This window comes from Cetorhinus maximus, chromosome 23 (assembly GCF_964194155.1).
Source record: "Cetorhinus maximus chromosome 23, sCetMax3.hap1.1, whole genome shotgun sequence".
Classification (NCBI taxonomy): Eukaryota; Metazoa; Chordata; class Chondrichthyes; order Lamniformes; family Cetorhinidae; genus Cetorhinus; species Cetorhinus maximus.
Window position 1 is genome coordinate 52,303,480 of NC_135901.1, and position 27,657 is coordinate 52,331,136.

The 27,657-nt window shown below is 43.7% G+C and overlaps 2 protein-coding genes and 2 non-coding genes across 4 annotated transcripts in view; 1 reads left to right on the forward strand and 3 right to left on the reverse strand.

The window, feature by feature from the left end:
- The window catches only part of LOC144698037 (uncharacterized), a 211,089-nt gene that overhangs the window by 14,841 nt on the left and 168,591 nt on the right, over positions 1-27,657 (reverse strand). The gene's annotated exons all lie outside the window — the stretch shown is intronic.
- On the forward strand, positions 813-26,727 carry LOC144698557 (uncharacterized). The gene is made up of 3 exons (XM_078570490.1): positions 813-1,061; positions 1,136-1,184; positions 25,909-26,727. Exons 1-3 carry the CDS (start codon positions 813-815, stop codon positions 26,628-26,630), a joined length of 1,020 nt encoding a protein of 339 aa, XP_078426616.1. The 3' UTR covers positions 26,631-26,727.
- Positions 17,272-17,345, reverse strand: trnat-ugu (transfer RNA threonine (anticodon UGU)). The gene has a single exon. It is a non-coding gene; the product is annotated as a tRNA-Thr (tRNA).
- trnan-guu (transfer RNA asparagine (anticodon GUU)) lies at positions 23,879-23,952 on the reverse strand. The gene has a single exon. It is a non-coding gene; the product is annotated as a tRNA-Asn (tRNA).

Genomic DNA, 27,657 nt, shown 5'->3' on the forward strand with positions numbered 1-27,657 from the left:
TAACCAGAATGGGCCATGAGACTGATCCCACGGTTTAACATAGTTAGAGAGGGAGAGAAGGAAGGAAGGAAACCCTGGGAGGTTTCGAGAAACCACCTTCACAATCACTCATTAAATCTCCACACAGTAAGGTTTGGACACAAGGTTAACATCTGCTATTCTGTATGGTCGGTCAGGGGGTTTCAGATTAATGTTTTGTCACAAGTACTGGAGTGAATGATCAAACATATTGTTATCTTCAGTTGGACAAATTTCTTAAAAAGATACAGGAAGAATTATCCAAAACTCTGTTTGGCTTCAGCACAGGGAGGAGGGAGAGTGTGTGGGACAGGGATTTGCAGCTTTGGGAGAAGAAGACATGAAATAATGTTCCATAGAAATGAGAATTGTCTGCTCTGAATTTCAATCCTGTTCTTATAGTGATCACTTTTGTAAACTCCTTTTACAGGTATCGGAAGGGGAGGATTTACAGAGGGGGAACTCAAACCAAACATCACATCAAGATCTGACAGAGTCACTCGATTCATCGGGACCTGAATATCATCGGTTTTTGAATGTGGAAGGAGAAATGTTTGCCTGTTCTGTCTGTTGGAAAAAATTTCAAACATCAGTGTGACTGGAAAAGCACCGAGACACACACACACCCGAGTGAGAGTGTTCCAGTGAACTGACTGTGGAAAGAGCTTTAACCAGTTACACAGCCTGAAAAAACATCACACCATTCACAGTGGGGGAGACTGTACACATGTTCTCTGTTTGGACAAGGATTCAACTGATCATCAAACCGGGACAGACACATGGACACTCGCACCATGGAGAAACCGTGGAAATGTGAGGACTGTGGGAAAGGATTCAATTACCCATCTCAGCTGGAAATCCATCGGCGCAGTCACACTGGGGAGAGGCCGTTCACCTGCTTTGAGTGTGGGAAGGGATTCACTCAGTCATCTGACCTGCTGATACACTGGCGAGTTCACAGTGGGGAGATACCATTCACCTGCTCCGAATGTGGGAAGGGTTTCACTCAGTCATCCCACCTGCAAACACACCAGCGAATTCACGTGGAGATACACCGTTCACTTGCTCTGAGTGTGGGAAGGGTTTCACTCAGCCATCCCACATGCGAATACACCAGCGGTTTCATACTGGGGAAAGACCATTCACCTGCTCTGAGTGTGGGAAGGGTTTCACTCAGTCAACCCACTTGTGAATACACCAGCGAATTCACACTGGAGAGACACCATAAGAACATATGGAATAGGAACGGAGCAGACCATTTGGCCTCTCAAGTTTGCTATGCCATTCAATAAGATCATGGCTGATCTTCTTGTGTTTGAATTTCCACATTCCTATCTAACCTCGATAACCTTTGATTCCCTTGCCTAACAAGAATCTATCTACCTGTGTCTTAAAAATATTCAATGATCGCGCCTCCTCCACCTTCTAAGGCAGAGAATTCCAAAGGCGCACAACCCTCTGAGAGAATAAATTCTTCTAATCTCTGTCCTAGAAGGGCAACCCCCTAATTTTGAAACAGTGACCCCTAGTTCTGGACTCACCCACAAGAGGAAACATCCTTTCAATGTCCGCCTTGTCAAGGCCATTCAGGATCTTCTATACTTCAATCAAATCACTCCTCCCTCTTCTAAACTCCAGTGGAAACAAGCCCAGGCTGTCCAACCTTTCCTCGTAAGACAGCCTGCTCATTCCAGATATCAATCTAGTGAACATCCTTTGAACCACCTCCAATGCAATTATATCCTTCCTTAAATAAGGAGACCAAAACCGCACACAGTATTCAAGGTGTGGTCCTGTATAACTGAAGCATAACATCCTTAATTTTATGTTCAACCCCTCTCGTAACAAAGGATAGCATTCCATTAGCCTTATTAATTACTTGCTGTACCTGCATACAAACTTTTTGTGACTCATTTACTAGAACACCTAGGTCCCTCTGCACCTCAGAATTAAACAGCCATTCTCCATTTAAGCAATACTCTGCTTTTTTGTTCTTCCTGCCAAAGTGACCAACTTCACATTTTCCCACATTTCACTCCATTTGCCAGATCTTTGGCCACTCATTCAACCTATCTACATCCATCTGCAACCTCCTCATGTCCTCTTCACAACATACTTTTCTACCTATCTTTGTGCCATCTGCCAATTTCGCTACCATGTCTTCACTCCCCTCATCTAAGTCATTGATGTAAATCATAAAAAGTTGAGGCCCCAGCACAGACCCCTGTGGGACTCCATTCGTCACATCCTGCCAATCAGAAAAAGACCCATTTACACATACTCTCTGCTTTCTGCCAGCCAGCCAATCTCCTATCCATGCTAATAAGTTACCCCCTACACCATGCGCTTTTATTTTCCGTAATAATCTTTGATGTGGCACCTTCTCAAATGACTTCTGGAAATCCAAGTACAGTACATCTACAGGCTCCCCTTTATCCATTGCGCATGTTACTCCTTCAAAAAAACTCCAATCAGTTGGTTAAACAGGATTTTCCTTTCACAAAACCATGCTGACTCTTCCCGATTGCCTTGAGCTCTTCTAAGTGCCCAGCTATAACCTCCTTATTGATTGATTCTGATAACTTCCCCACGACAGACGTCAAGCTAACTGGCCTATAGTTTCCTGTTTTCTGCCTCCCTCCCTTCTTGAATAGAGGGGTTATAATTGCTTCTTTCCAATCTGACGGAACCTTTCCAGAATCGAGCGAATTTTGGAAAATTAACACCAGCGCACCGACTACCGCATTAGCCGCCTCTTTTAAGACCCTAGGATTTAGTTCATTGGGTCCCAGAGACTTGACATCAGCAGCTCCTTCAATTTGCTCAGTACCATTTCCCCAGTGATTTCAATTTCACCAAGTTCCTTTTTCCTGTCACCTTCTGATTTGCAGCTATTACTGGAATGGTTTTTCTATCCTCTATATTGAACACAGAAGCAAAATATTATTCATTTCCTCCACCATTTCCTTATCTACTATTAACTCCCCACTGTCACCCTCTAGAGGACCAACACTCACTTTGCTCACTCTTTTCCTTTTTAAGCACCTGTAGAAACACTTGCTATCCATTTTTACATTTCTAGCAAACTTCCTCTCACACTCTAATTTCTTTCTCCTGATTAACCTTTTAGCCATTTTCGACTGTTCTTTATATTCTGTCCAATCATCTGTCCTGCTGCTCATCTTTGTGGAGTCGTATGCTTTTTCCTTAAGTTTGATGCTTTCCTTAACTTCTTTAGCTAGCCACAGATGGTGGGTCCTCCCCTTATAATTTTTCTTTATGGTCGGGATGTACTCATTCTGAATACTTTGAAATATCCCCTTAAATATCTGTCACTGCTTCCCTATTCATCTATCCTCTAGCTTAGTTTCCCAGATCACTTCAGCTAGCTCAGCTTTCATCCCCACATAGTTGCCCTTATTTAAGTTTAAGATACTAGTCTTTGACCCACTCTTCTCCCTTTCGAACTGGATGTAAAATTCAACCATATTGTGCTCGCTGCTACCTAACAGTGCCCTTACTCTGAGGTTATTAATTAATCCTGTTACATTACACAATACCAAGTCAAATATAACCTGCTCTCTGATTGGCTCCTGAACATGCTGCTCTAAGAAACTATCTCAGAAGAATTCTAAGAACTCCTCATCCAGGCTATTACTGCCAATCTGATTTTTCCAGTTAATGTGTAGATTAAAATCACCCATGATTATTGCCGTCCCTTTATCACAAGCATACAATATTTTCTCTTGAATACTTTGTCCTACACTATGGCTGCTGTTAGGGGCCCGTCTACCACTCCCACTAATGACTATTTTTCCCCTACTAATCCTCATCTGCACCCAAACCGATTCTACATCCTGATCTCCTGATCCAAGGTCATCTCTAACTATTGCACCAATGCCCTATTTAATTAACAATGCTACCCCTCCACCTTTACCTAGCTTCCTATTCTCCTTGAATGTCATGTACCCCTCAATATTTAGGACCCAATCTTAGTTGTCCTGCAGCCACGTCTCCATAATTACTATCAGATCATATTTATTTACTTCTGTGTGGGTCATCAATTCATTTACTTTGTTTTGAATGCTACGTGCATTCAGATAGAGAGCCTTCAGTCTTGTCTTTTTGTTACCGTTGTAGCGTCTAGTCTTGACTGTTGATTTATTCTTAGGTTTTTTCTCTCAGTCCTTTCCTGCCTTTCTCTGACCATCATTTCTCATGTTACTATTTTGCTCTCCTGTCTTGAATCTACACCTTGAATTGCTACCTCTACCCAAGCTTGATCCCTCACTGCTCTCATTTAGTTTAAAGCCTTCTCTACTTCCCCAGCTATGCGATTTGTGAGGACACTCATCCCAGCACGGTTCAGGGGTAAACCGTCCCAACGGTACAGCCCCCACTCTCCCCAGCACTGATACCAGTGCCCCACAAACCGGAAGCCAGTTCTCTCACACCAATCTTTGAATCACGCATTGGTCTCGCTAATCTTATTTGCCCGATGCCAATTTGCACGTGGCTCAGGTAATAATCCAGAGATTATTACCTTTGAGTTTCTGCTACATAATTTGGTACCTATACTGACTTTACAGAACCTCTTTCCTAGTTCTACCTATGTCATTGGTACGTACATGGACCATGACAACTGGATTCTCTCCCTCATTGCAAGTCCCTCTCCAGCCCTGAGCAGATGTCTCGAACCCTGGCACTGGGCAGGCAACACAGCCGTCTGGACTCTCACTTTTGGCTGCAGAAAACAGTGTCAATGCCCTCACTATACTATCCCTTACTACCACTACATTCGTTTTTGCTCCCCCTGCGTGAATGGCTTCCTGTACCACAGTGTCATGGCCAGCCAGCTCATCCACTTTGCACATTTCGCTTTCATCCACACAGGATGTGAGCACCTCAAACCTGTTTGACACTTGCAAAGTCTGAGGCTCCTCCACTCCTGCCTGCTCAGTCCCATTACCTGCCTCACTAACAGTCACATCATCCTGTCCCTCATTGCTGATCAAAACAGATGACCCTCTTCTAAGGTAACTGTCTTCTGGAACAAAGTATCCAGGTATTTCTCCCCGTCCCTTATGTTGCACAGTGTCTGCATTTCGGTTTCCAGATCAATAATCCTGATCCGGAATTCCTCAAGCTGCTTACACTTCCTGCAGACGTGTTTGTCATGGATCGCCTTGGCGTCCAAAAGCTCCCACATCTCACAGCTGCAACATAACCCCTGTCCTACCATTCTAACTTATGTTATTTAATTAATTAACTTTAATTACTTTCTTCCTATGCATGCTACAATTTACTGTGTTTACTGAATGCTAGTAACACTGACTACTAAAGATTATATGCTTCTTAACTACAAGGTATGTGTATTAGATGTTTATTTAAGTAACTCTATTTTACTGCTTGTTTAAAATCTTTGTTGTTTTATTTGAATTTTAAAGTTTTCAAATTTTGGTTTATTATTGTAAAGTTATTTTTATTTATAGATCTACCTGAACTCGCCTGTCCTAAGCTGGTTTCTCACACACTGTCCCTTAGACTGAGCACTTACTGACCAAGCTGTACCAGCTTCCTGTGACATCACAGTTGCCTCTTTCCCCCCTCTCCTGCTGCCTCACAGCAGCTGCAACAGTGAAACAGCCCATTCCTCACTCAAACCCCCCGTCTGTCTTTATAGACGTTCCTCACTCAAATCCCCGGTCTGTATTTATAGACATTCCTCACTCAAATCCCCCGTCTGTCTTTATAGACGTTCCTCACTCAAATCCCCGGTCTGTATTTATAGACGTTCCTCACTCAAATCCCCAATCTGTATTTACAGGCGTTCCTCACTCAAATCCCCAATCTGTATTTATAGACGTTCCTCACTCAAATAACCCGTCTGTATTTATAGACGTTCCTCACTCAAATCGCCAATCTGTATTTATAGACGTTCCTCACTCAAATACCCCGTCTGTACTTATAGACACTCCTCACTCAAATACCCCGTCTGTATTTACAGACGTTCCTCACTCAAATACCCCATCTGTATTTATAGGCGTTCCTCACTCAAATACCCTGTCTGTATTTATAGGCGTTCCTCACTGAAATCCTCACTCTTTATTATACACATTCCTCACTCAAATCCTCACCCTGTATTTATAGACGTTCCTCACTCAAATACCCCGTCTGTATTTATAGGCGTTCCTCACTCAAATTCCTGGTCTGTATTTGTAGGTGTTGCTCAGCTCCCCACTGTCTCCTGCAGGTCCGCTAAGCTCTGACTCCCAGCAAGGTAGGCCTCACTCGAATCCCCGTAATATATTTATCGGCACTTCTCATCTCCCGAGTATCTCCCACGGGTCCGTCCACTCCAACTCCCAGCAAGGTAGAGGGATGGAGCAAGTGGCTATGGAGTGGAGTTTGTAGCGGGGACTGAAGACAATGGCTTCAGTCTTCCCAATATTTACATAGAGGAAATTTCTGTTCATCCAGTACTGAATGTCAGACAAGTCAGGACGGTGTGTAACTTGGAGGGGAACTTGGAGGTGATGGTGTTCACATACACCTGTTACCCTGGTCCTTCCAGGGATGGAGATTTAGAGTTTATCCCTCTGCTTTATCCAGTGCCCCTCCCACCTCGCTCTGTTATTTGCTCCGATGGAGTCCAGAGTCTTGTGTAGGCCCAGACCGGGTGGCACGTTCCCTTCCCTGAAGGACATTAGTGAACCAGTTGGGTTTTTATGGCAATCCAGCAGTTTTCATGGTCACTTTTTCCTAGTGCCGGCCCCACAAATTCCCAGATTCATTCAGCTCAATTTCACAACGTGCCTTTGTGTTTTTGTGGGTTCTCTCTTACTCCCTTTTTTCTGTTTTAAATCAATTTCACAGGGTATTAGAAGGGGAGGATTTTAATTTGGGGAAGTGAAACAAAACATCACATCAGGATCTGATGGACTCACCCAATTTATCGTAACCTGAATATCATCAGATTTTGAACATGGAAGGAAAAAGCACCGTTCACAGTGGGGAGAAACCGTACACATGTTCTGTGTGTGGACGAGGTTTTAGCAAATCATCTGGCCTGTCAGAACATAAATACAGTCACAACAGGTAGAAGCTGTGGAAATGTGCAGATTGCAGGAAGGGATTCACTTATACAGTTCAGCTGGAAACTCATCAGGACAGTCACACTGGGGAGAGGCTGTTCACCTGCCCAGAGTGTGGGAAGGGATTCATTAATTCACCCAATCTGCTCACACACCAACGAGTTCACACTGGGGAGAGACCATTCACTTGCTCCTTTTGTGGGAAAGGATTCACTCAGTCATCCAGCCTGGTGATACACCAGCGGGTTCACACTGGGGAAAAGCTGTTCTCCTGCTCCGAATGTGAGACGGGATTCACTGATTGATCCAACCTGCTGGTGCACCAGCGTGTTCACACTGATGAGAGACCGTTCAGGTGCTCTCACTGTGGGACTGGGTTCAGGCATTTATCTGAACTCACCATACACCAGCACACACACTGAGGAGAGGCCATTCACCTGTACGGAGTGTGGGAAGGGATTCACTCAGTTATCCACCCTGCTGAGACACCAGCGAATTCACATGGGAAGAAGTTGTTCAGCTGCTCCGAGTGTGAGAAGAGATTTACTCAGTCATCCCACCAACAGACACATCAACAAATTCATATTGCTGAGTGGCCTTTTAAATGCCCAGACTGCGAGTAGTGCTTTAAAAGTTCTGGGTAACTGGTGTCCACACTGATGAGAGACCGTTCGGGTGCTTTCACTGTGGGACTGGGTTCAGGCGATCATCTCAACTCACTGCACACCAGCGAGTTCACACTGGGGAGTGGCCGTTCAGATGCTCCAAGTGTAGGAAAGGATTCATTGAGTCATCCCACCTGCTGACGCATGAGCGAGTTCACACTGGGGAGAGACTGTTCACCTGCTCTGAGTGAATCACTTCCAACACTCGGTCGGCTAACCGGGTGAAACACCAGTGATTTCATAAGTAACTGCATTGGATTTTGCTGTTAATCACATCCAGGACATGTTCATTGGGGTCTGTTTCTGCTGATGTTAATAAACCCCAGCCCTGTCATTCCGGTTAATATTCTGTATAAAAATCAAATAAATCAATTTTGTGTTAAACACAGTGCGTTGAGTCTTTTTAATATTTCGAACACAAGTTAGTTCCTTTGAAGCAATTTCCCTCTCCTTCAAATCTGCCATCACCACTCCCTCCTCAATAAAACCAATCCTTGACCCCAATGCCCTTGCAAACTATCTCCCCATTTCTCTCCACCCTTTTCTCTCCGAAGTCCTGGTCACCTCCAAAATCCATGCCAATCTTTCATGAAACTCCATGGTTCAATCCCACCATTAAGAAAACTGCCCCTGCCACCATATTGAAACAGCACTCATCAAAGTCAAAAATTACATCCTCTGTGAATGTTCAAAGGTAAATTCTCCTTCATTGTCCTTCTTGGCCTGTCTGTGGTCTTTGACACCATTGACCGAACCATCCTCCCCCAATGCTTCTGCACTGGTGTCCAGCTGGGTGGGACTACATGCTCCTGACTCCTTTCTTATCTATGTAATTGTAGCCAGAGAATCACCTGCAGGAGCTGAGATTATTTGAGTTACATTTTCATAGACTCACACTCGGTAATGATCAGGTGTCACTGAACTTTGACACACAGATGTTTCATTATCACTTTCACAGTGACCGCGTCTGACAGACCAAGTCCTTCTTTCTGCAGCAGCCCTTCTTGATGAGATCAACAGAGAAGAGTGAAGACATAGCCACTACCCAAGCTCATAGCAATAAAAATGTCTGCTAATGCCCATTAAAATATAAAGCACAGCAGAACAACAGGGTGTTAGTTTGTGACAGACTTATTGAAACAGATTCATTACAAAGATTTTGCCAACAGGTCCATTATTGCAGGATGCAAATGGTAGGAGATGGACCTTGTCATTCTTAATTTGCAATGCCTATGTTAGCAGAATCTCACCCTCATACAGACTCACTCATTAAGTAGTCAGATCTTACTGAACTATGATAAAAGCTGTGTGTATCTAAGTTACACTTATACGGACTCAGTGAGTGGTCAGATCTCATTGAACTATACACAATCATATTCCAATGACTCACACAGATTGTATTTTGCAGACCATATCACTCTTGATGTATCAGACCCTTTCCACAAGATTGATGTGTGATCTTGTGGTGTGGACAATAACATTGTCTACACCACAAGATCACAGCGCTACAAACACCTGGAACTTCCTGTTAGAATGTAAAGCTGGGAGAACAATGGGATGTTGCTCTGTTACAAACATATTGATAGAGATTGACTGTCAGAATGAACCAATAATTTCTACCACAATATAGATTTGGTTTGGGGCTGAAGGAGGCCATTTGGCCCATCGTGTCTGCACTGGCTCTCTGAATGAGCAACTCAACTAGTCCTATTCTTCTGCCTTTTCCCCATAAACCTATATATTCTCCCTTTTCAGATAACAACCTAATTCCTGCCTGAATGCTTCAATTGGACCTGCCTCCACCATACTCCCACACAAAGCATTCCAGACCCTAACCAGATACTGCGTGAAAGGATTTTTCTCATATCATTGTTGATTATTTTACTGATCACTTTAAAACTATGCCCTCCTGTTCTCAATCCTTTGATGAGTGGGAACAGTTTCTCCTTATATACTCTGTGCAGCCCCCACTTGATTTTGAATAACTCTGCCAAATATCCTCTCAGCCTTCTTTTCTCTAATGAAAACAGTCATAATTTCTCCAATTTGTCTTCTTATGAGCTGTCCTTCCTTCCTGGAATCAAGCTTGTGAATCTTTTCTGCACCCTCTCCAATGCCGTCACATCCTTCCTGAAGTGTGGTCCCCAGAAATGGATGCAATAAACCACCTGAGGCCAAGCGAGTGACTTATACATGACCTCCTTGCCCTTCTACTCTCTGCCCCTATTAATAAAACCCAGGATACTGTATATTTTATGAATCACTCTCTCAATCACTCTCCTGCCACATTCAATGACTTATGGACATATTCACCCAGGTCCTTTTCTCCTTCAACCCCTATTGTATCTTCTGCAAACTTTGAAATGTTTCCCTTTACATCAAGATTTAGGTCATTAATATATTTCAGGAAAAGCCCGAGTCCCAACACTGACCCCTGGGGAACACCATTACAAACCTTCCACCAGCCTGAAAAACATCCATTAACTACTTTCTGTTTCCTTCCACTGAGCCAATTCTGTATCCATGTGGCTACTGTCCCATTTATTCCACGAGCTATAACTTTGCTTAAAAGTCTGTTGTGCAGCCCTGTACCAAATGCCTTTTGAAAGTCCATGTACACTATATCAAGAGCATTGCCCTCATCAACCCTCTCTGTTACCTCTTCAAAAAACTCCAGGAAGTTAAACATGATTTTCTCTTAAGAAGCCCATGTTGTTTTTCCTTTATTAACCTGCATTTGTCCATGTGACTGTTAACTTTGCCCAAATTATAGTTTCTAGAAGTTTCTCACCACTGAAGTTAAAGTAATTGGCCTGCAGTTGCTGGGCTTATCCTTACACCTATTCTGGAACAAGGGTGTAACTTCTGCAATTTTCGAGCCCTTTGGCACCTGAGTCTGAGGCACAATTAAATATTATGGCCAGCGCCTCTGTGACTTTCACTCTTATTTCTCCCATGATCCTTGGGTGCATCTCATTTGGCTCAGGTGATTTCACAACTTTAAAGTAAAAGGAAAATACTGTGGATGCTGGAATCCTGAAACAAAAGCAGAAAATGCTGGAAAAACTCAGTAGGTCTAACAGCATCTGTGGAGGGAGAACAAAACAGTAAGTCATACGGACTGGAAACATTATTTTTCTTTTCATTCCACAGATGCTGTAAGACCTGCTGAGTTTTTCCAGAATGTTCTGTTTTTGTTTCACAACTTTAAATATAGATAACCTATCTAATATCTCCTCTAATTCAATTTTAAACCTTTCTGAATCTGAATCACCTCCTCTTTCACCATGTTCTGTGTAGCATTTTCTTCCTTGCTAAAGGCAGTTGCAAAGTATTCATTTCGACTCTCGGTTATGCCCTTTGCCCCCATGTGTAAATCCTCCTTTTCGTCCCTGATCATCTCTAGTCTGAATGGCAGGAGTTGGAACTTGATCTTTCTTATTTTCCATCCCGATGCGAACAGAACCTTCCCCTTGCTTTCCCAGATTCAGACAAAGATTAACTGAGAAGCGGTGTCTAATGGCGGCCTGATTACCAACAATCCTTCGCGCCTCAGAAACCGCTCTATCTGCCGCGGGTTGTCCGGGTGGATGGCGCATGCTCAGAGTCTCCTGCTCTCTTTGCTTGAGGTTGGTGCCGGAGGGAAGCCGGAAGCGGCGGATTGTGAGAGTGGAGAATGTTCATTGGTTCCCGTCAACATGTTCACACTGACGAGAGACCGTTCAACTGCTCCAACTGTGGAAAGGGATTCACTCAGTTATCCCATCTGCAGACACACTAGTGAGTTCACACTGATGAGGCCTTTTAAAAGCCCGGACTGAGGGAAGGGCTAGAAATGTTCCAGGCAACTGATGCCTTATTAACATGTTCAGACTGACGAAAGACCGTTGAGGTGCTCTCATAATGGGCCTGGGTTCCTGCAATCCTCTGACCTCACTGTACACCAGTGAATTTACACTGGGGAGAGGCTGTTCTCACGCTCCGAGTGTGGCAAGTCATTTGGTAGTTCATCCACACTGCAGAGATAACAACCAGTTCACAAGTATAAAGACAAAATACTGCAGATGCTGGAAATCTGAAATAAAACAAAGTGTAGGAAGACTCAGCAGGTCTGGCAGCATCTGTGAACAGAAAAACAAAGTTTACGTTTTGAGTCCACATAGACTCTTCTTCAGAAGAGTCACATGGACTCGAAACATTAACTCAAGTTGATAAGTAACTACAGGGATTGGATTTTGCTGTTAATCACATTTGGGACTGAACCATGTTCTATGGGGTCTGTTTCTGCTGATGTTAATAAACTCCAACCCAGTTATAGAGGTTAAAATTCTGGATAAAAGTCAAATACACTAGCTTTGTGTCAAACAAACTAGCTTTGTGTCAAACACACAGTGTGTCGAGTCTTTTTCATTTCTCTACAGAAGTTAGTTCATTTTGAAGTGCTCTCTCTCTCCCCTGCCTGTTCTGTTCTCACCTCCAACAGCAAGTGTGAGGAGCTCATGGAGCTTCTTTGTCACTAAGATTGAGTCAATCCGATCAGTTGCCTCTGCTGCTTCCCTCCCTTCCACTAGTTCACCGGGTCAACTGTCTCTAAAGATCCCCCATGTCCGAGATCTGAACTCAGATCTTTCTCCAGTTTCCTATTTCCCTTCATAACCTTTCAATGTTCATCTTGTCCATGAGACTCGCCTTCTGCTCCAGTGACCCTATTCCCTCTAAACTGCTGACCATTCAACTTCTCCATGTTGGCTGATATTGTTCATGTTTTTTTCCATCTCTTCTGGTACTGTCCCTCTCATCTTTAAATCCACCGTCATCATCCATCCTAAAAAAAGAATCTATCCTTGGTCTCTCCTATTTCTCATCTACATGCTGCCACTGGGTGAGATCATCCAAAAGCACCATGTTAGTTTTCACATGGACACTGACAACACCCAGCTCTCCCTCACCACCATCCCTCTCCATTCCTCCACTGTTACTAAATTATCAAACTGCTTATCCAACATTCCGTACAGGATGAGCAGAAATTTGCTCCTTTTATGAATTGGGAAGATCAAAGCCATTGTCTTCAGTCACCACTACAAATTCCGTTCCCTAACTCCCGAGTCCATCCCTATGAGGTAACATTGGGATATGTTTTCCTATGTTTGTCAACCCAGGAATCTTTGTTCCTAAGCAAGAGAGAGAGAGGGAGGGAGAGCCATTCCTACAATATTCAATACACTTCTGAAGATTTTATAAGGTTATTAGACAGTGATTTCTTACAGATCTCCCCACCTAGAGAAGGGAAAATTCTTACTGATTTCTCACAACTGATTTCTGACTAACCTCACTATTTCTAAGCTACGAGCTTGTTTTCCTAATTTCTTTATGACAAACCGTGGATAACATACTAAAGCTACTAGAATGATCAGAATCAGCAACACAAACCCTTGAGCTGCCACCAAGAGTAAATGTGAAAACTTTATCCACTAAATGTGATAACTATCGACTGAGATTCATCCTCCCCACCTGCAGATCATCTCACACAATTTTAAATTATTGACATGTGGTAAATACATCTGGTTCAAACAGAAGTTCATGCACGGACTTTAAAGATTCTCTAGCTCACTATTCACCTTCATCCACCTTGTGGATATTTTCTAAATCTAGATTCTGTTTCCCTCTTCACTTTAATTTTACTCCCTTTGATAGGTACTGTTGTGTTTAATTCTATCCTGATAGTTTGAAAGCCAGTTTCTCTATGGAGTGTGTCAATGTCTTGATGATTTAAAATGTTTCATTCAATTTTCCATAATAATCACTTCATGTTGTTCTGTTGTCAAGTAGCTGAGTATGTCTGGAACCTGTTCTTCAGTGCAGGGTCACATGCATTTCCACATGGCGACCTGGGAGGGATGGATCCGGCGGCTGGGTTAGATAGAGAATGTGGGGATGGCAGATTCAGCAGCGGAATTCAAAAGGGAATTGGACCAAATACTGCAACATGTCCAGGGAAAAGGTAGGGGAGAGGGGCCAGGTGAGTTAATTCCAGAAGAGTAAGAGGCCTCCCTTTTCAGACGCAGATGAAGAGTTTTTTTTTTGTTTTTTCAGAGTGTCGTTAGTCTGCGGAATTTTCTCCAGAAAGCAGTGGAGGCTGGGTCATTGAATTTATTCAAGGCTGATTTAGACAGATTTCTGGTAGAGAAGGGAGTCAAGGGTTATGGGGGGCGGTGAGGGTGGGGGTGGGGACAGACAGACAGACAGGAAAGTTGAGTTGAGACCACAACCAGATCAACCTTGATCTTATCGAATGGTTGAGCAGGGTCAAAGGGCTGAATGGCCTCTGTTCCTCTGACCCGGCTGAATGGTCTCTATATGTTGTTTTTGGCTCTGATTTTATGGTACAGTGAGTGGCTCGAAAGACAAAATGGTCTATTCCTTTTGCTATTTGTTATGTTCCAATTCAGTACCGTTACCAATCAATGCAATGGTTACTATCATATTGCCAGCAGTAGCATATGCAAGTGGTCTCAGGCTCTGGATTTAAACACTAGTTCCTATTAAGTCATGGATTTTAATCCCACCATTGCCAAAGTTTCAGTTGGTTTGTCTTGCAGACGTTTCATCAAATCCCTTAGAATAGGCTCGGGGCATTTGACATATGATGTAGTTCGTCTTGGTAGGTAGAACAAGGGACGCTGTCGTAATTGCAGGGTGACTGGGAATAGGTGGGTCTGAATTCCCTCATTCTCTGCTGAAACCATTCCATGATTTTACATGAACAACAATGACGCTAGTATAAGGCCTGCAGCCGTGACTGAGTGGTTAAAGGGATGGGGTTAAAATCCATTGGGGTCTCCCCACGTGGTTTAGAGTCCTGCTGACTGTACTTCTCGCTGTTCCTTCGTTTTGCTGCCTCCAGAATGAACTATTGGTTAAATGGAATCAGCACCTTCCAAACACTCCCGTGTGGTTTTCCTGCTTCACTTCCGTGTTGCTTCATTTCTGTTGATCCATAAGCATTCACGGAATTTGCAGTCAGAAATGATACAAAACTGAACTAATTTGTGCCATTCTTGCGTTCTGAGACTTTTTCTGTCCTTAGAGATAAACCCTTGTTCACTACCACTCACGTTGTATATTTCTGTGTGTGTCAATGTGGTTCAGTTCCCCGAGGGGCGAACACATTTTTTACCATCGCAAATTTTATTCACTTCCGTTATATATCTTCATGGTAAATGGCACAGAGAATAACAATAGGTTGAAAAGTTGCAAGAGGAGATTGACCCTTTGTGTTTATTTGAGTGGAGACTGCTTATTGACTCAGTGCCTGTATGTTACACAGCGGAGGATGAATGAAATTTTCACTGAGCAACATTTTTACAGACAGTGGATTCATTCATTGTGATGGTCTGTTCCAGTTCTATATATGCAATTTGACAGTCAATTTCTATTCGTTGCTTTGAACCCAATCTTTCTAATAGGTTGTATGTTATGCACATGTTTGTTTCAGCTTCTCGCGTTATTTGAAATGAATATTCATAAATCCATTTAGTTATAGAGTCATAGAGGTCTACAGCACAGAAAGAGGCCCTTCAGCCCATCGAATCTGCGCCGTCAAAAAAGTACCTAACTGTTCCAATCCCATTTTCCAGCACTAGGCCCATAGCCTTCTATGCCAAGGCATTGCAAGTGCATATTCAAATACGTTTTGAATGTTATGAGGGTTTCTGCCCCTACCACCCTTTCAGGCAGTGAGTTCCAGATTTCCACTTAACTCTGGGTGAAATAATTCTTCCTCACATCCCCGCTAAACCTCCTTCCCCTTATCTTAAATCTATGCTCCCTGGTTATTGATCCCCCAACCAAGGGGAAATGTTCCTTCCTGTCTACTCTATCTATGCCCCTCATAATTTTATACACCTCAATCATGTCCCCGCTCAATCTCCTCTGCTCCAAGGAAAATAAACCCAGCCTATCTAATCTCTCCTCATAACTAAAAATCTCCAGCCCAGGCAACATCTTGGTAAATCTCCTCTGCACTCTCTCCAGTGCAATCACACCCTTCCTATGATGCAGATTCCAGAACTGTACGCAATATTTGGAGACACGCAATACTTTTGTGAGAACTTACCGAATAACAGCCGGGCTGGCAAAGTTTGGACAACATTTCCTTGTAGCCAAAGGACACAAAGCAGAATTATGTCGGTAATATGAGTAGAAGCAGGAAGAGAGCGAGTCTATTTGACCCTAGGTTTTCTTAAACCATTAAACCTGCAGTTGGAAACTAACTCTCTAGTGGTTCAGCCTCGGTGCTTTCACCGCCTGGGTTCAATTCTCTCTTGATGTTGTGAAAAATGTCGTAACTAGCAGCCAATTTATGGACTGAAAAAGTGTCAAATTAGACTCGAAACCTTCACTCTGTTTATCCCTTCACATTTGCTGTCATACCTGCTGAGAACTTCCAATACTTTCTGTTTTTATTATAACATGAATTACTGTCTTTATTATATACATGATCACAAGAAATAGGAGCAGGAGTAGATCACAGGGCTCATCGAGCTTGTCCCATCATTCAATTCGATCATGGCTGATCTTGGGCTTCAACTCCATTATCCTGCCCGTTCCCCATATCCCTTAGTTCCCCGAGAGACCAAACATCTGTCCATCCCGGCCTTAAATGTATTTAATGTTGGAACATCCACAACCCTCTGGGTAGAGAATTCAAAGATTCACAACCCTTTGGATGAAGTAATTTCTCTTCATCTCAGCCCGAAATTATCAACCCTTTATCCTGAGACTGAGCCACAGTGTTTTCGACTCCCTGACCAGCGGAAACAATCCCTGTGTCCACCCTATCAAGCCCTCTCAGAACTTTACAGGTTTCAATCAGATTGGCTTTCATTCTTCTAAACTCCAGAGAATAAAAGCCTTTCATCTTAAGACAACCAGCTCATTCCAGAGACCAATTTAGTGAACCTTCCCTGCACCGTCCCCAATGCAAGTCTATTCTTTTATAAATGTGGAGATGAAAACAGCACACGGGATTCCAGATGCCATCTCACCAAAACCCTGTAGCAAGACTTCTTTATTCTTGCTCTCCCATCCCCTTGCAATAAAGGCCAACATGCTGATCCTGCATGCTAACTTTCCACATTGCTTGTACAAGCACACCCAAGTTTCTTTGAACATCAGCACTTACAAATTTCTCACATTTTAAAAGCATTCTGTTATTCTCATTTTTATAACCAAGTGAACATAATCGCACCTGCCTACATTATAATCCACCTGCCATCTTGTTGGCCACTGACATGACCTTCTGATATCTTTACAACAGGTTCTGTTGAAGAGCCATACGGACTCGAAACGTTAACTATATTCCTCTCCGCAGATGCTGTCGGACCTGTGGAGTTTTTCCAGGTTTTTTTTTGTTTTGGATTTCCAGCTTTTATCTTTTTACAGTGTTCTGCTCAAAGGTTATCTTGTTACCAAATTTCATAAACATTAATCGCAGGCCCCAGTGAGAATTGAACTCACGACCCCTGGTTTACAAGACCAGTGCTCTAAACCACTGAGCTATGGAGCCAGTTATTCTGTCCCACTCACAGTAAGTCTCCTCGTGGAACGAGGAACAGGACAACATTCCGCATGGATGATATTTGACAGACATGGAAATGCCTGAAAGGGAGAACAGGAAGTTAAAGATGCGACATGAAAGCGGCAGAATTTGACGTGTGTCAGTTGCTTTCAGTGATGAATGTCTGCTGCGGAGATGTGAGAGATTTTACTGCCGACTGTTTACACTGACACAAATATCACTCCTGACCAATCAATCACAACTGCTCTTTGAAAGCAGCGCGCCAGGCCGAATGGCCTCTTTGCTGTAACTGTCTATAATTTTATGTTTCCCAGCATCATTTCCCAGTCACTCCGACATTTTATTACACACTTGGGGGAATGTACTTTCTTACATTCTCGCCATTGAAGTCAAGGCACTGAGCAAACTCAAAGTTTTTCTTAAATTCCTGAGCAGGATTTGGAACCAGACCAATTGAACGACACTGTATTGGTGCCAATCCTTCACTGCAGCTACCCCTTAAAAACACCTCTGGTGAAAGATCTGAAAAATGGCAAATGTGGCCCAGATAAAGCACGTTGCAAAAGTTATAGACAGCTTTCCTCGTGATTTAGAGGTGAGGATTCGGCCCTTTCACCGCCGTGGCCCGGACTCGATTCCCGGCCAGGCAATGAAGGTTTATTGACCTGGTACAAACTGTTAAAACAGGCCTCATTTACTTATTGATTGAAAACGCACAACAGCTCCGCCCGAATCAGTGGAGTGAGAGTTGAAGTTTCACGTCAGAGCTGCAAATATCACACGTGGAACAGCTTCGAGAAGAAAGACAGTCCCTAATGTCCGAGGAGTATCAGTTTGGACAATTTGTATTTACAAATTCATTCTCTCGATGTGTCCATGGCCTTAACCACTCGACCACAAGGACTCGGTGTCTGTTTAAATGTTGCTCAGTGAAAATTTCAATCGCCCTCCGCTTTGTAACATTCGGACACTTATTAACTGAATAATCTCCACTCAAAAATACAGAAAAAAATTCCTCTTGAATCTTTTAAACCTGTTTTTATTTTCTCTCTATGATTTGAACATGAAGCCACACAACTAAGGTGAATAAAGTGTGGATCGGTAAAAATGAGGAAGTGAAGCACATTGACACACACAGGAACACACACACGCACACATAAACCGAGAGAGACAGAGGGCTAAGGAGAGACAAACAGCCAGAAAGAAAGGATGTCACCAAACCGGCTCAGTTTTGTTCCATTTTCGTCTGTGGATTTCACAAATCCTTGCAGATGAATGGAAATGAGAAAGCGCGGGAGATTTTGTTTGATTCTATTTAATCGATAACTAATCCTGTTGGCACCTGGTTAAAATCAGGAACAACGAGAACCGCAGTCAGCAAACCAACATTGGGGAAACCCCGATGGATGTCAGAAACATCGCCCTCAACACTCGCCCGCAACTAACAGGACTTGCTCAGGGAAAAAATGTTCATATCAAATCAGAGACGGCTCTTAAGTAAGTCTTTCGGCCCGTCATGTCTGTGCTGGCTCTCAGGAAGAGCAACTAAACCAATTCCACACACCCGCCTTTCCTCCACACCAATTTCTATTTACATTGTCTCTCCTCGTTCACCCTGTCAAGATAAAGGACCACAACCTGTCCCACTCCCCGTATTAAACTGGACTTGTGTCTGGCTCACCCAAAGGGATTTCCTAATGTGCCCGAAAGGGGGAAGCAGCTGAAAATTTGGGAGTGGTAGGATTCGGACCCACTCCTCCAGAGACTGGAACCTGAATCCAGCTCTCCAGTTTGTAGAGAAAATGGAATTAGATTGTAGATATCAGCTCAGAAATAATGATGACCTGCCTGATCAGACTAAAGTTCTTTCGTAATTCGGTATGAAATCAATTGCATAAATAAATAATGATTGTATCGAAAACTGTATGAGGAATCCTAGTCCAACTCTTCATGTCATTGGGTCAGAGAAACTTTGTTAACTAAGGCAAACTGTGCATGAATTCTGCAGAAACTCTTTCTTCAAGTGAGAAATGGACAATGATTGAAAAGGGGAAAACTCAGGTTTAAGTAAAGAGAGAAGGAATTTGAGACGAATTGGTTAGCTCTTTAAAAATAGCTGGCACAGATACGATGGGGTGAAGGGCTTCACGTTGTAGTAAAAACAGGAAATGCTGGAAAAACTCAACAGGTCTAACAACACCTGTGGAGAGAGAAGCAGAGTTAATGCTTCGTGTCGGCATGACTCTGAAGAAGAGGCATACGGACTCGGAACGTTAGCTCAGCTTTTCTCTCCACATATGTTGCCAGACCTGCTGAGTTTTTCCCAGCACTTTCTGTTTTTATTTCAGATTTCCAGCATCTACAGTATTTTGCTTCCATCTTAGGGCCTCTTACTGCACTGTGACATTTGATGATGACATTGTTGATCAGTCTGTCTCCAGCATTCCTAATGAGAACAGCCGAATTCCATTTCTTCAAAACAAAGACCCAAAGTGCTGCTGCATGACGTCACCGTTTAACATTCCAGACATCTCCATTGGGATCTTTACAGCGCAGGGTTTGTGCAGGGAAGTGGGGGGTCACGGTCATTTCACATGTGGCAGAGCAGTGGTTTGAAACCTGGTAAGAGCATCATCCAAGCTTGTTTATTTAATTGTGAGTGAATGTTCAATAATTTACATTTGTTGTTTAAAATGAACACATGGGTTCGAACCCTGCCGCCTGAGGATTTATCATTCTAAATAGGAGAAAACCCACCCAACCACACCCGTATTTTCTTGTTCATATGTCAGCATTCAGGAGGTGGCGTAGTGGCATTGTCAATGGGCTAAAAATCCAGAGATAAAAGCAAAATACTGTGAATGCGGGAAATCTGAAATAAAAACAGAAGATGCTGGAAAAATTCAGTATGTCTGGCAGCATCTCTGGAGAAAGAAACAGAATTAATGTTTCGATTCAGCGTGACTCTTCTTCAGAGTTCTTTGAGCAGCACACAGGACCGAATGGCCTCTTTCTTTGCTATAACTTTCTATAATCTTATGTTTCCCAACACCACGGCTACTTCTTGCACAGTCATTCTGACATTTTATAATCCCTCTTGCGAGTGGATTCAAAGGTTAACAATGTGCACAAGACTGGAAGGAATCTGCGACTGTGGATAATCAGCACTGTGCACATTCCTGTAATCGGTATTTGGGAGAATCAGGAAGATGAGATCCCAGATTATCTTTACTATGTCATTTGCAAACTCATTCTTTCTAAAATCCTTGGGTCCCACATTCCCTGACCCTGCTTTCTAGGGGAAGCTTGGTTTCATGAACTGACTGTGTCTGCATCGAGCAGCTAATTGACCTGGGAGCTAGACGGGCAGAGGGTGCTGGAGGCGAGGCAGGGACAGAAGCAGAAAAAGATGCAACATGAAAGTGTTTAGGATTTGATGTGTCAGTTGCTTTCAGTGATGAATGTCTGCCGTGTGTTCTCTTGACAGTTTCACAGGAGCCGCAGTAATGATGTTGGTGGGTTTTGGAAATTGACAGTTACACATGAGCAGCTTGTGGGGCTATTTCACCTCACTGTCAATTCCATGTCCCAGCTCACAGCAACTGTTGTTGTCATTGACTGAAGAATTCGTTCCATTTAAAATGGAAAATTGTTAAAAGCAGCGTCGATAAACCAAACTGATAAAAGCTTCACCGCTTCCCTGGTGGTCATGCAGTCAGAATTCAGCGCTCTTATTGCCGCTGCCTGGGTTCGATTCCTGGTCAGGGAATTCAGATTTTTGATCTTGTTAAAATGGGTATTAAGTACTTTTTGATTGAAAACATTTCGCAGCTCCATCAGAATCTTTGGGGTGACAGTTGAAGTTTTGCCTCCGAGCTGGAAATATCACACTTGGAACAGGTCGGGAACAGAGATAAAGGCGGAGTGAATGAATGAATGAAAGGAGGACAAGAGAAGGGCTGGGTGCAAAGCACTGACCACAGAGATGGTGGCGCGAGGCAAAATATGGTTGGGGGAAGGACGAATTTTGGTCCCTACTGTTTGCACTGACAAAGATATCACTCCTGATGGGTCAATCACAACTGGTCTTTAAACGCAGCACATCAGCTCATCGAGGCCGAATGGCCTCTTTCTATGCTGTAACTTTCTGTAATTTTATGTTTCCCAACAGCGCGGGTGCTTCTTTCACAGTCATTCTGCCATTTTATAACCCACTCTAGCGAGATGTACTTTCTAACCTTCCATTCGGCTCTTTTGAAACCAAAATACGGAGCAAATTCAGCGAGTTTTCTTCTCATTTCTAGCACGAGATTTGTCACGAGACTTATTGAACAACACATTAATGGTGCCAATCCTTCACTGGAGCTCACCGCATCCAAAGAGCACTTTTATCATCAGCCTGTTATGTACCTTCGTACAGTACATCTGCTGAACATTATAAGCTTATCACAGCTCTGCTTTCTTCACATTGAAATCCAGTGCGAAAATATGAACAATTTCAAAGCTTAACAATGTATGCAAGACTGGAAGGAGAGTGTAGCGGTGGATAATCGGCACTGTGCATATTCCTGTAATCAGTACCTGGGAGAATCAGGAAATTCCCTGGTGTCTCTTTGCCTTGTTATCTGTAAACTGATCACGTTGTGTTTTATGTTCACACGAACTGACTGAGATTGGTTAAGTAGCTCCTGGAAGAGCAGAGAGAGCTGGAGATGAGGCAGAAAGAGATGTGACGTGAAAGTGCTTAGAAATTTTTGTGCATCAAGTACTTTCAGTGGTGAATATCCAACATGTGCAAATTTCACAAGAACCGCAGTGATGAGGTTGGTGAATTATTTGTTTCGAAGAAGCTGTGCCCGCCGTGGGGCGAACCCAAGGCCCTGGCATTACGCGCCTTCGCTCTACCGACTGAGCTAGACACAAAGTTAAAACCAGGAATAATGAGAAGAGGGAAACCCCAATGGATATTGACTCCATCGCCTTAACCACTCGGCCACGACGACTGGCTCTATGCACAGGTTAGTGTCATTGGCATAAAATCATAGGCGGCTACAGGAGGAGGACATTCTGCCCATTGTATAAATTCTGGCTCATGGAAGAGGAATTCAGCTAATTCAAAAACCCCACCTTTTCTCCACAGCCATTTATATTTTTATTGTCTTTCCTCGTTCTTCCTGTTAAAGTGAAACACCGCATATACCTGCTTTAACTGTGAGCTGGCACTTTTTCAACCAATAGGGCAATTTCAGCAGCATTGGGGTTAGAAACCACGCCTCAACAAAGAATGAGACCTCAAATCAGCACCTAAGACCGCTCAGCTGCGATACCGAGCTCAGGATGCTACTGCCCATTGCTTTGTTTGGTATTTCTACTCAAATAGAACAGAATCAAAGCAGCAGCGACATGTCACAAGGCCCCACAAGACTCCTCCGTCACTCCATAAGATCATGGCGGATCCCCAGTCCAAAGACCCGATCCCGAGAGCCCTTCATTCCCTTCCAAAAATCAGGAGAATTTTAGGATGTTTTTTCTTCCATTGATCGGTGAGCTCTGTGGACACCTGGTTGAAATCAGCAATAATGAGAAGCACAATCGATAAGATTGGAACTTTCCTGGGGAAACGCGAGTGAATTTTAAAAGCATCGTTTTCACCACTCGGACACGATGATTGACCAAGGATCCAATGCTTTCCACTCAATCATCAATGCATCATTCACAGCTTCCACTTCTCAGCTGCACCTCCTTCCGAACATTGTGATCCATTTTCCTCAGGATTTGTTTCTGGATTTAATATTTACCTGCTTTGTTACCTTATTTTGAAATCAGATTCGCTTCAATATCCAACACAAATTGAATTGCAAACCTGACGGACAAACAATGGAAAACAACTCACTCGGTAACACAAATCGCATGGTGCTCATTTTCAGATTCCCAACAGTCAGATTTTCAATAAAATGAAGGAATTTTACATTGAAAACATTTAGAAAGTTTGTGTCACTTTTATTTGTGACTCACTAACTCGGGTATTGTGTAAATGCTGCTCGGAGGTTTAGTGACCGGGATATAATCTACCTGCTTTTTCCTGAGCCTGTGCTCGCTGTATTGGGAGGTTTGACCCGAGTTGGAGTATCTTGTGTCCCAGGGATGGGCAGTAACCCGCTGATTGAAGCTGCAGTCACTGCTTTCTGGAAGTGGGTGTGGAGAGTGCGGGGCTGGAATATTACTGCTTTTCCCTGTATCACTCACTGTGGAGCTGAGAAAGTGAGAATAATTGATGGGCTTGGTTGAATCCAATAACTTCATAAATTTCCAATGGGTTAGATATCGGTCCATGGTAGGGCTAATTGTTGTCTCATTAAATTTGAAATGAATATTCGAAAAAACCTGTTTGCCTGGGAACTCACTTGGATAACAGTCGAACTGGCAACATTTCAGAAATCTTTTCTTTCAGCGGAAGTACCTAATGACAGCCTGGAACTGTGTGACGATGAATGCCGATGGGGGGGAAACAGTGTAAGCCTCGTCCCTGGGTGGTCTTGAACCACCAACCTTTCAGTTAACAGCCAAACATGCTGACCAATTGCACCACAGAGACTGATGCAGATTTAACCTGGGGTGTTAGTGAGTTAAAGCTTCAGATTTCTGCTACCAGAATGACAATTGTCCTCTATAAGTTTAGCTCTTCCAAGGTAAAGTTTGGGGCCTTCATTATGGCTACATGGAAACAGTCTGATCCCACCCACTGCAGGCACATCCATGTCACCGGGAACCAGCTCTCCTTCGAGCCTTTGCGTGTCTTGTCTGTTCCCAGGTATTCTGATTGTCCCGAAGCCAATATTAGGTTTGAATTCCTGATGTGCAGAATCCTTTCAATGTCTCAGATCAGTTAATTTCACTTATAACATCAGAGTCAATGTTCAGATGCTTCACGTGCGCAAATAGCTTTATTCAGTTTGCCCACATGTCAGCATTCCAACTTTAAAAGTTCAAAGGATTTGATCCATAATCAGAGCATTGCTGCTGGCAAAACACAGTTTAAATGTTCCATGTGTAGGGGGGAAAAAGGTCACTAGCTCGTCCCATCTCCTGAGACTGCACTGAGTTCAGATCTAACTGTCGTGGTTTGTTCTGCTGTTCATAACATCCAGGAGAGAATTGTGGTGGAGCCTGGAGCAAAGTGGCCGTTGCATCAATTGATTTAACAATTTTATGTCTTGCCTCTATGGCACCGATCGTATTCTGATTGCAGGATGAAGACATTCTACAATTTGGTCTTTCAATGGCGGGGCGCTCACCCAGCTTTCAATGCGGGACAGAATGTGCCCTATCCTCACAACAGAAATTCGCTGCGCATGCGCGTCTCTGAGTATACTGGGGCATTCGCATTGCGGTCTCTTTCATGAGCATGCGCAGTGCTGGTCTGTGGCTGAAGCTGCTCAGAGTGGTTGAGAGAAAGTCGAGCGGAGCAAACTAACAGAGTTAGTGGGTGTGTAAGGAGGAATGGAGCCAGCGGAGTGGACAGGGAGGCTTCATAAAGACACAGTGCAGGCCGCAGACCCCAAATAACAAGGTACCGGTCTTGGGTTTGCAGAGAACTGGATTCTGGATTTCTCCCTTCGCCAGGCCCGGGGTAACGGCCGCCATCTTTATAGGGGCAATGTGCAGCAGGGCGCATGCGCGGTCACATCCTGGTCTAGGTAGCAGGAGGAGACAATATTGTGCATTTCTATCCTGGACTGACAGGGATGGATTTTGGAAACTCCTTTTACAGGCACACAGCAAACTCAAACCAAGGGAAATGTTTGTCTCTTCTCGGTTTCTAATCTTGGACTTACAGTAGTGGATTTTAAATTCCTTTTACAGCAGGGCTGTAGAACTGAACCCAGCCAGAGCAGAGGGAGATAGAAAACTGGGAGAGGAAAGAAATGGTGGAGATTGCATGATGGATCTGGATTTCTCATCACAGGAAGGAGTGTGTGTGTGGGACTGTGATTTACAGCTTGGGGTGGGGGAGGGGAGACGGGAGGAAGAAATATTCCATAGCAAGTGGAATTGTCAATTATTAATTTCCACGCTGGACTGACAATGATTACTTTTGATTTTCAGATGCCAAACATCATCAAATATTAAGATTTGTAGATTGGAAACGCAAACCAAACATCACATCAACATCTGACTGAGCCACTCGATTCATCAGGACCTGAATATAATCAACCTTTGAATGTGGAAGGAGAAATGTTTGACTGTTCTTTCTGTGGGAAAAAGATTTCACACATCAGTGTGACTGGGAAAGCACTGAGACACGCACACCCGAGTGAGAGTGTTCCAGTGAACTCACTGCGGAAAGAGCTTTAACCAGTTACACAGCCTGAAAAATCATCACACCATTCACAGTGGGGAGAAACTGTGTACGTGTTGTGTGTGTGGATGAGAAAATGTGAGAATGGTCTGAAGCTATTCAGTTATCCACCCCAGCTGGAAATTCATTGACACACTCACATTGGGGCCAGCACCATGGTGAAACCGTGGAAATGTGGGGACTGTGGGAAAGGATTCAATTATCCATCTCTGCTGAGAAGCCATCGACGTATTCACACTGGAGAGAAGCCGTTCACCTGCTCCGTGTGTGGCAAGGGATTTACTCAGTCATCCACTCTGCTGACACATCAGCGAGGTCACACTGGGGAGAGGCCCTTCAGCTGCACTTACTGTGGTAAGAGGTTCAGGTCTTCATCCCACCTGAGTGGACACCAGCGATTTCACACTGGGGAGAGGCCATTCACCTGCTCTGTGTGTGGAAAGGGATTCACTGTGTCCTCCAACCTGCTAAAACACCAGCAAATTCACACTGAGGAGAGGCCGTTCAGCTGCAATTCCTGCGGAAGGAGGTTCAGGCATTCCTCTGACCTCACTGCACACCAGCGAGTTCACACTGGGGAGAAACCATTCATCTGCTCTGTGTGTGCAAAGGGATTCACTCAGTTAGCCAGCCTTCAGTCACACCAGCGAATTCACACTGGGGAGAAGCCATTCACCTGCTCTGTGTGTGCGAAAGGATTCACTCAGCCAGCCAGCCTTAAGTCACACCAGCAAGTTCACTCTGGGGAGAAGCCATTCAGCTGCACTTCCTGTGGAAAGAGGTTCAGGTCTTCATCTAATCTTAAAGTACACAAGCGAGTTCACACTGGGGAGAGGCCATTCACCTGCACTGTGTGTGGGAAGGGATTCACTCAGTCAGCCAACCTGCTGTCACACCAGCGAATTCACAAGTGACTGCAGGGATTGGATTTCGCTGTTATTGCTGCTGTTAGTCACATCCAGGACTGATAGTCAGATAGTATTAGCTTTGATTCTGCTGATATTAACACCCCTATAACTGGTTGGAGTTTAATTTTCTGGATCTGTCACTGATTATCTGAGCTGCAGTGTCCCTTTCTTAAAAGCACCATCTGTGAACTTTCCTCTTAATTTAAGAACTCTCAACAGGAACTCGATTACAATAAAACTATGAATTTTTACTTCAATCCTAAATTTATCTTTGGAGCAAAGTCTATAATTCAGTGTCTGAGAGGTTCCACTAATTAACATCTTCAATTAGAGAGTACTGATTAATCCTTGCTGACAATTCTTACTGACTTGTACATTCCACACAAAGACACCTCCATGATGAAATTAATTTATCAAGGAACATAAAACAGTAAAATATTTTACAGGCACATCAGTAAAAGCTTCATCAGTTAACGCTGATATTGCTGAATCTTGGAAGTCGCTGAGTTCAATCATTTCTGACACAGCAGCAGCAACATTTGGTAAAGGTGGAACCCACAACAAAGACTGGCTTGAGACCTACTCAGCAGAGATGAATCTGTCATTGAAGCAAAAAGCAAAGCCAACCTGATTACAACATAAACCCAACAGCTAGAGCACTGTGTAACTTGCAAGTAGCTGAGACAGTTGTGTAAAAGACAGGGAGATACTGTGCAAATAAACACTGGATCAGCCCACGTCAATAAATCCAAACTGCCTGTGACAATGGAAATCTATGTGTTGTGTATGATGGGATCAGGAGGGCGCTTGGTCCGACCATCACCAAAGTTGCCCCCTTGAAATCAGCAGATGGTGAAGTTCTCACTTACAGAAGTGAACAAATGTCCCAGTGGGTTGAAGATGACTGTGAGCTGTACTCCCACGGGACCGGCACCTCCCAGTCTCCGTTGACACTGAAGATGCTGACTGCATCTTCCAGTCATGGTTGAGTTGGACGAGGAGTCCTCATCACTTGAGCGCATAAAGGCCATTG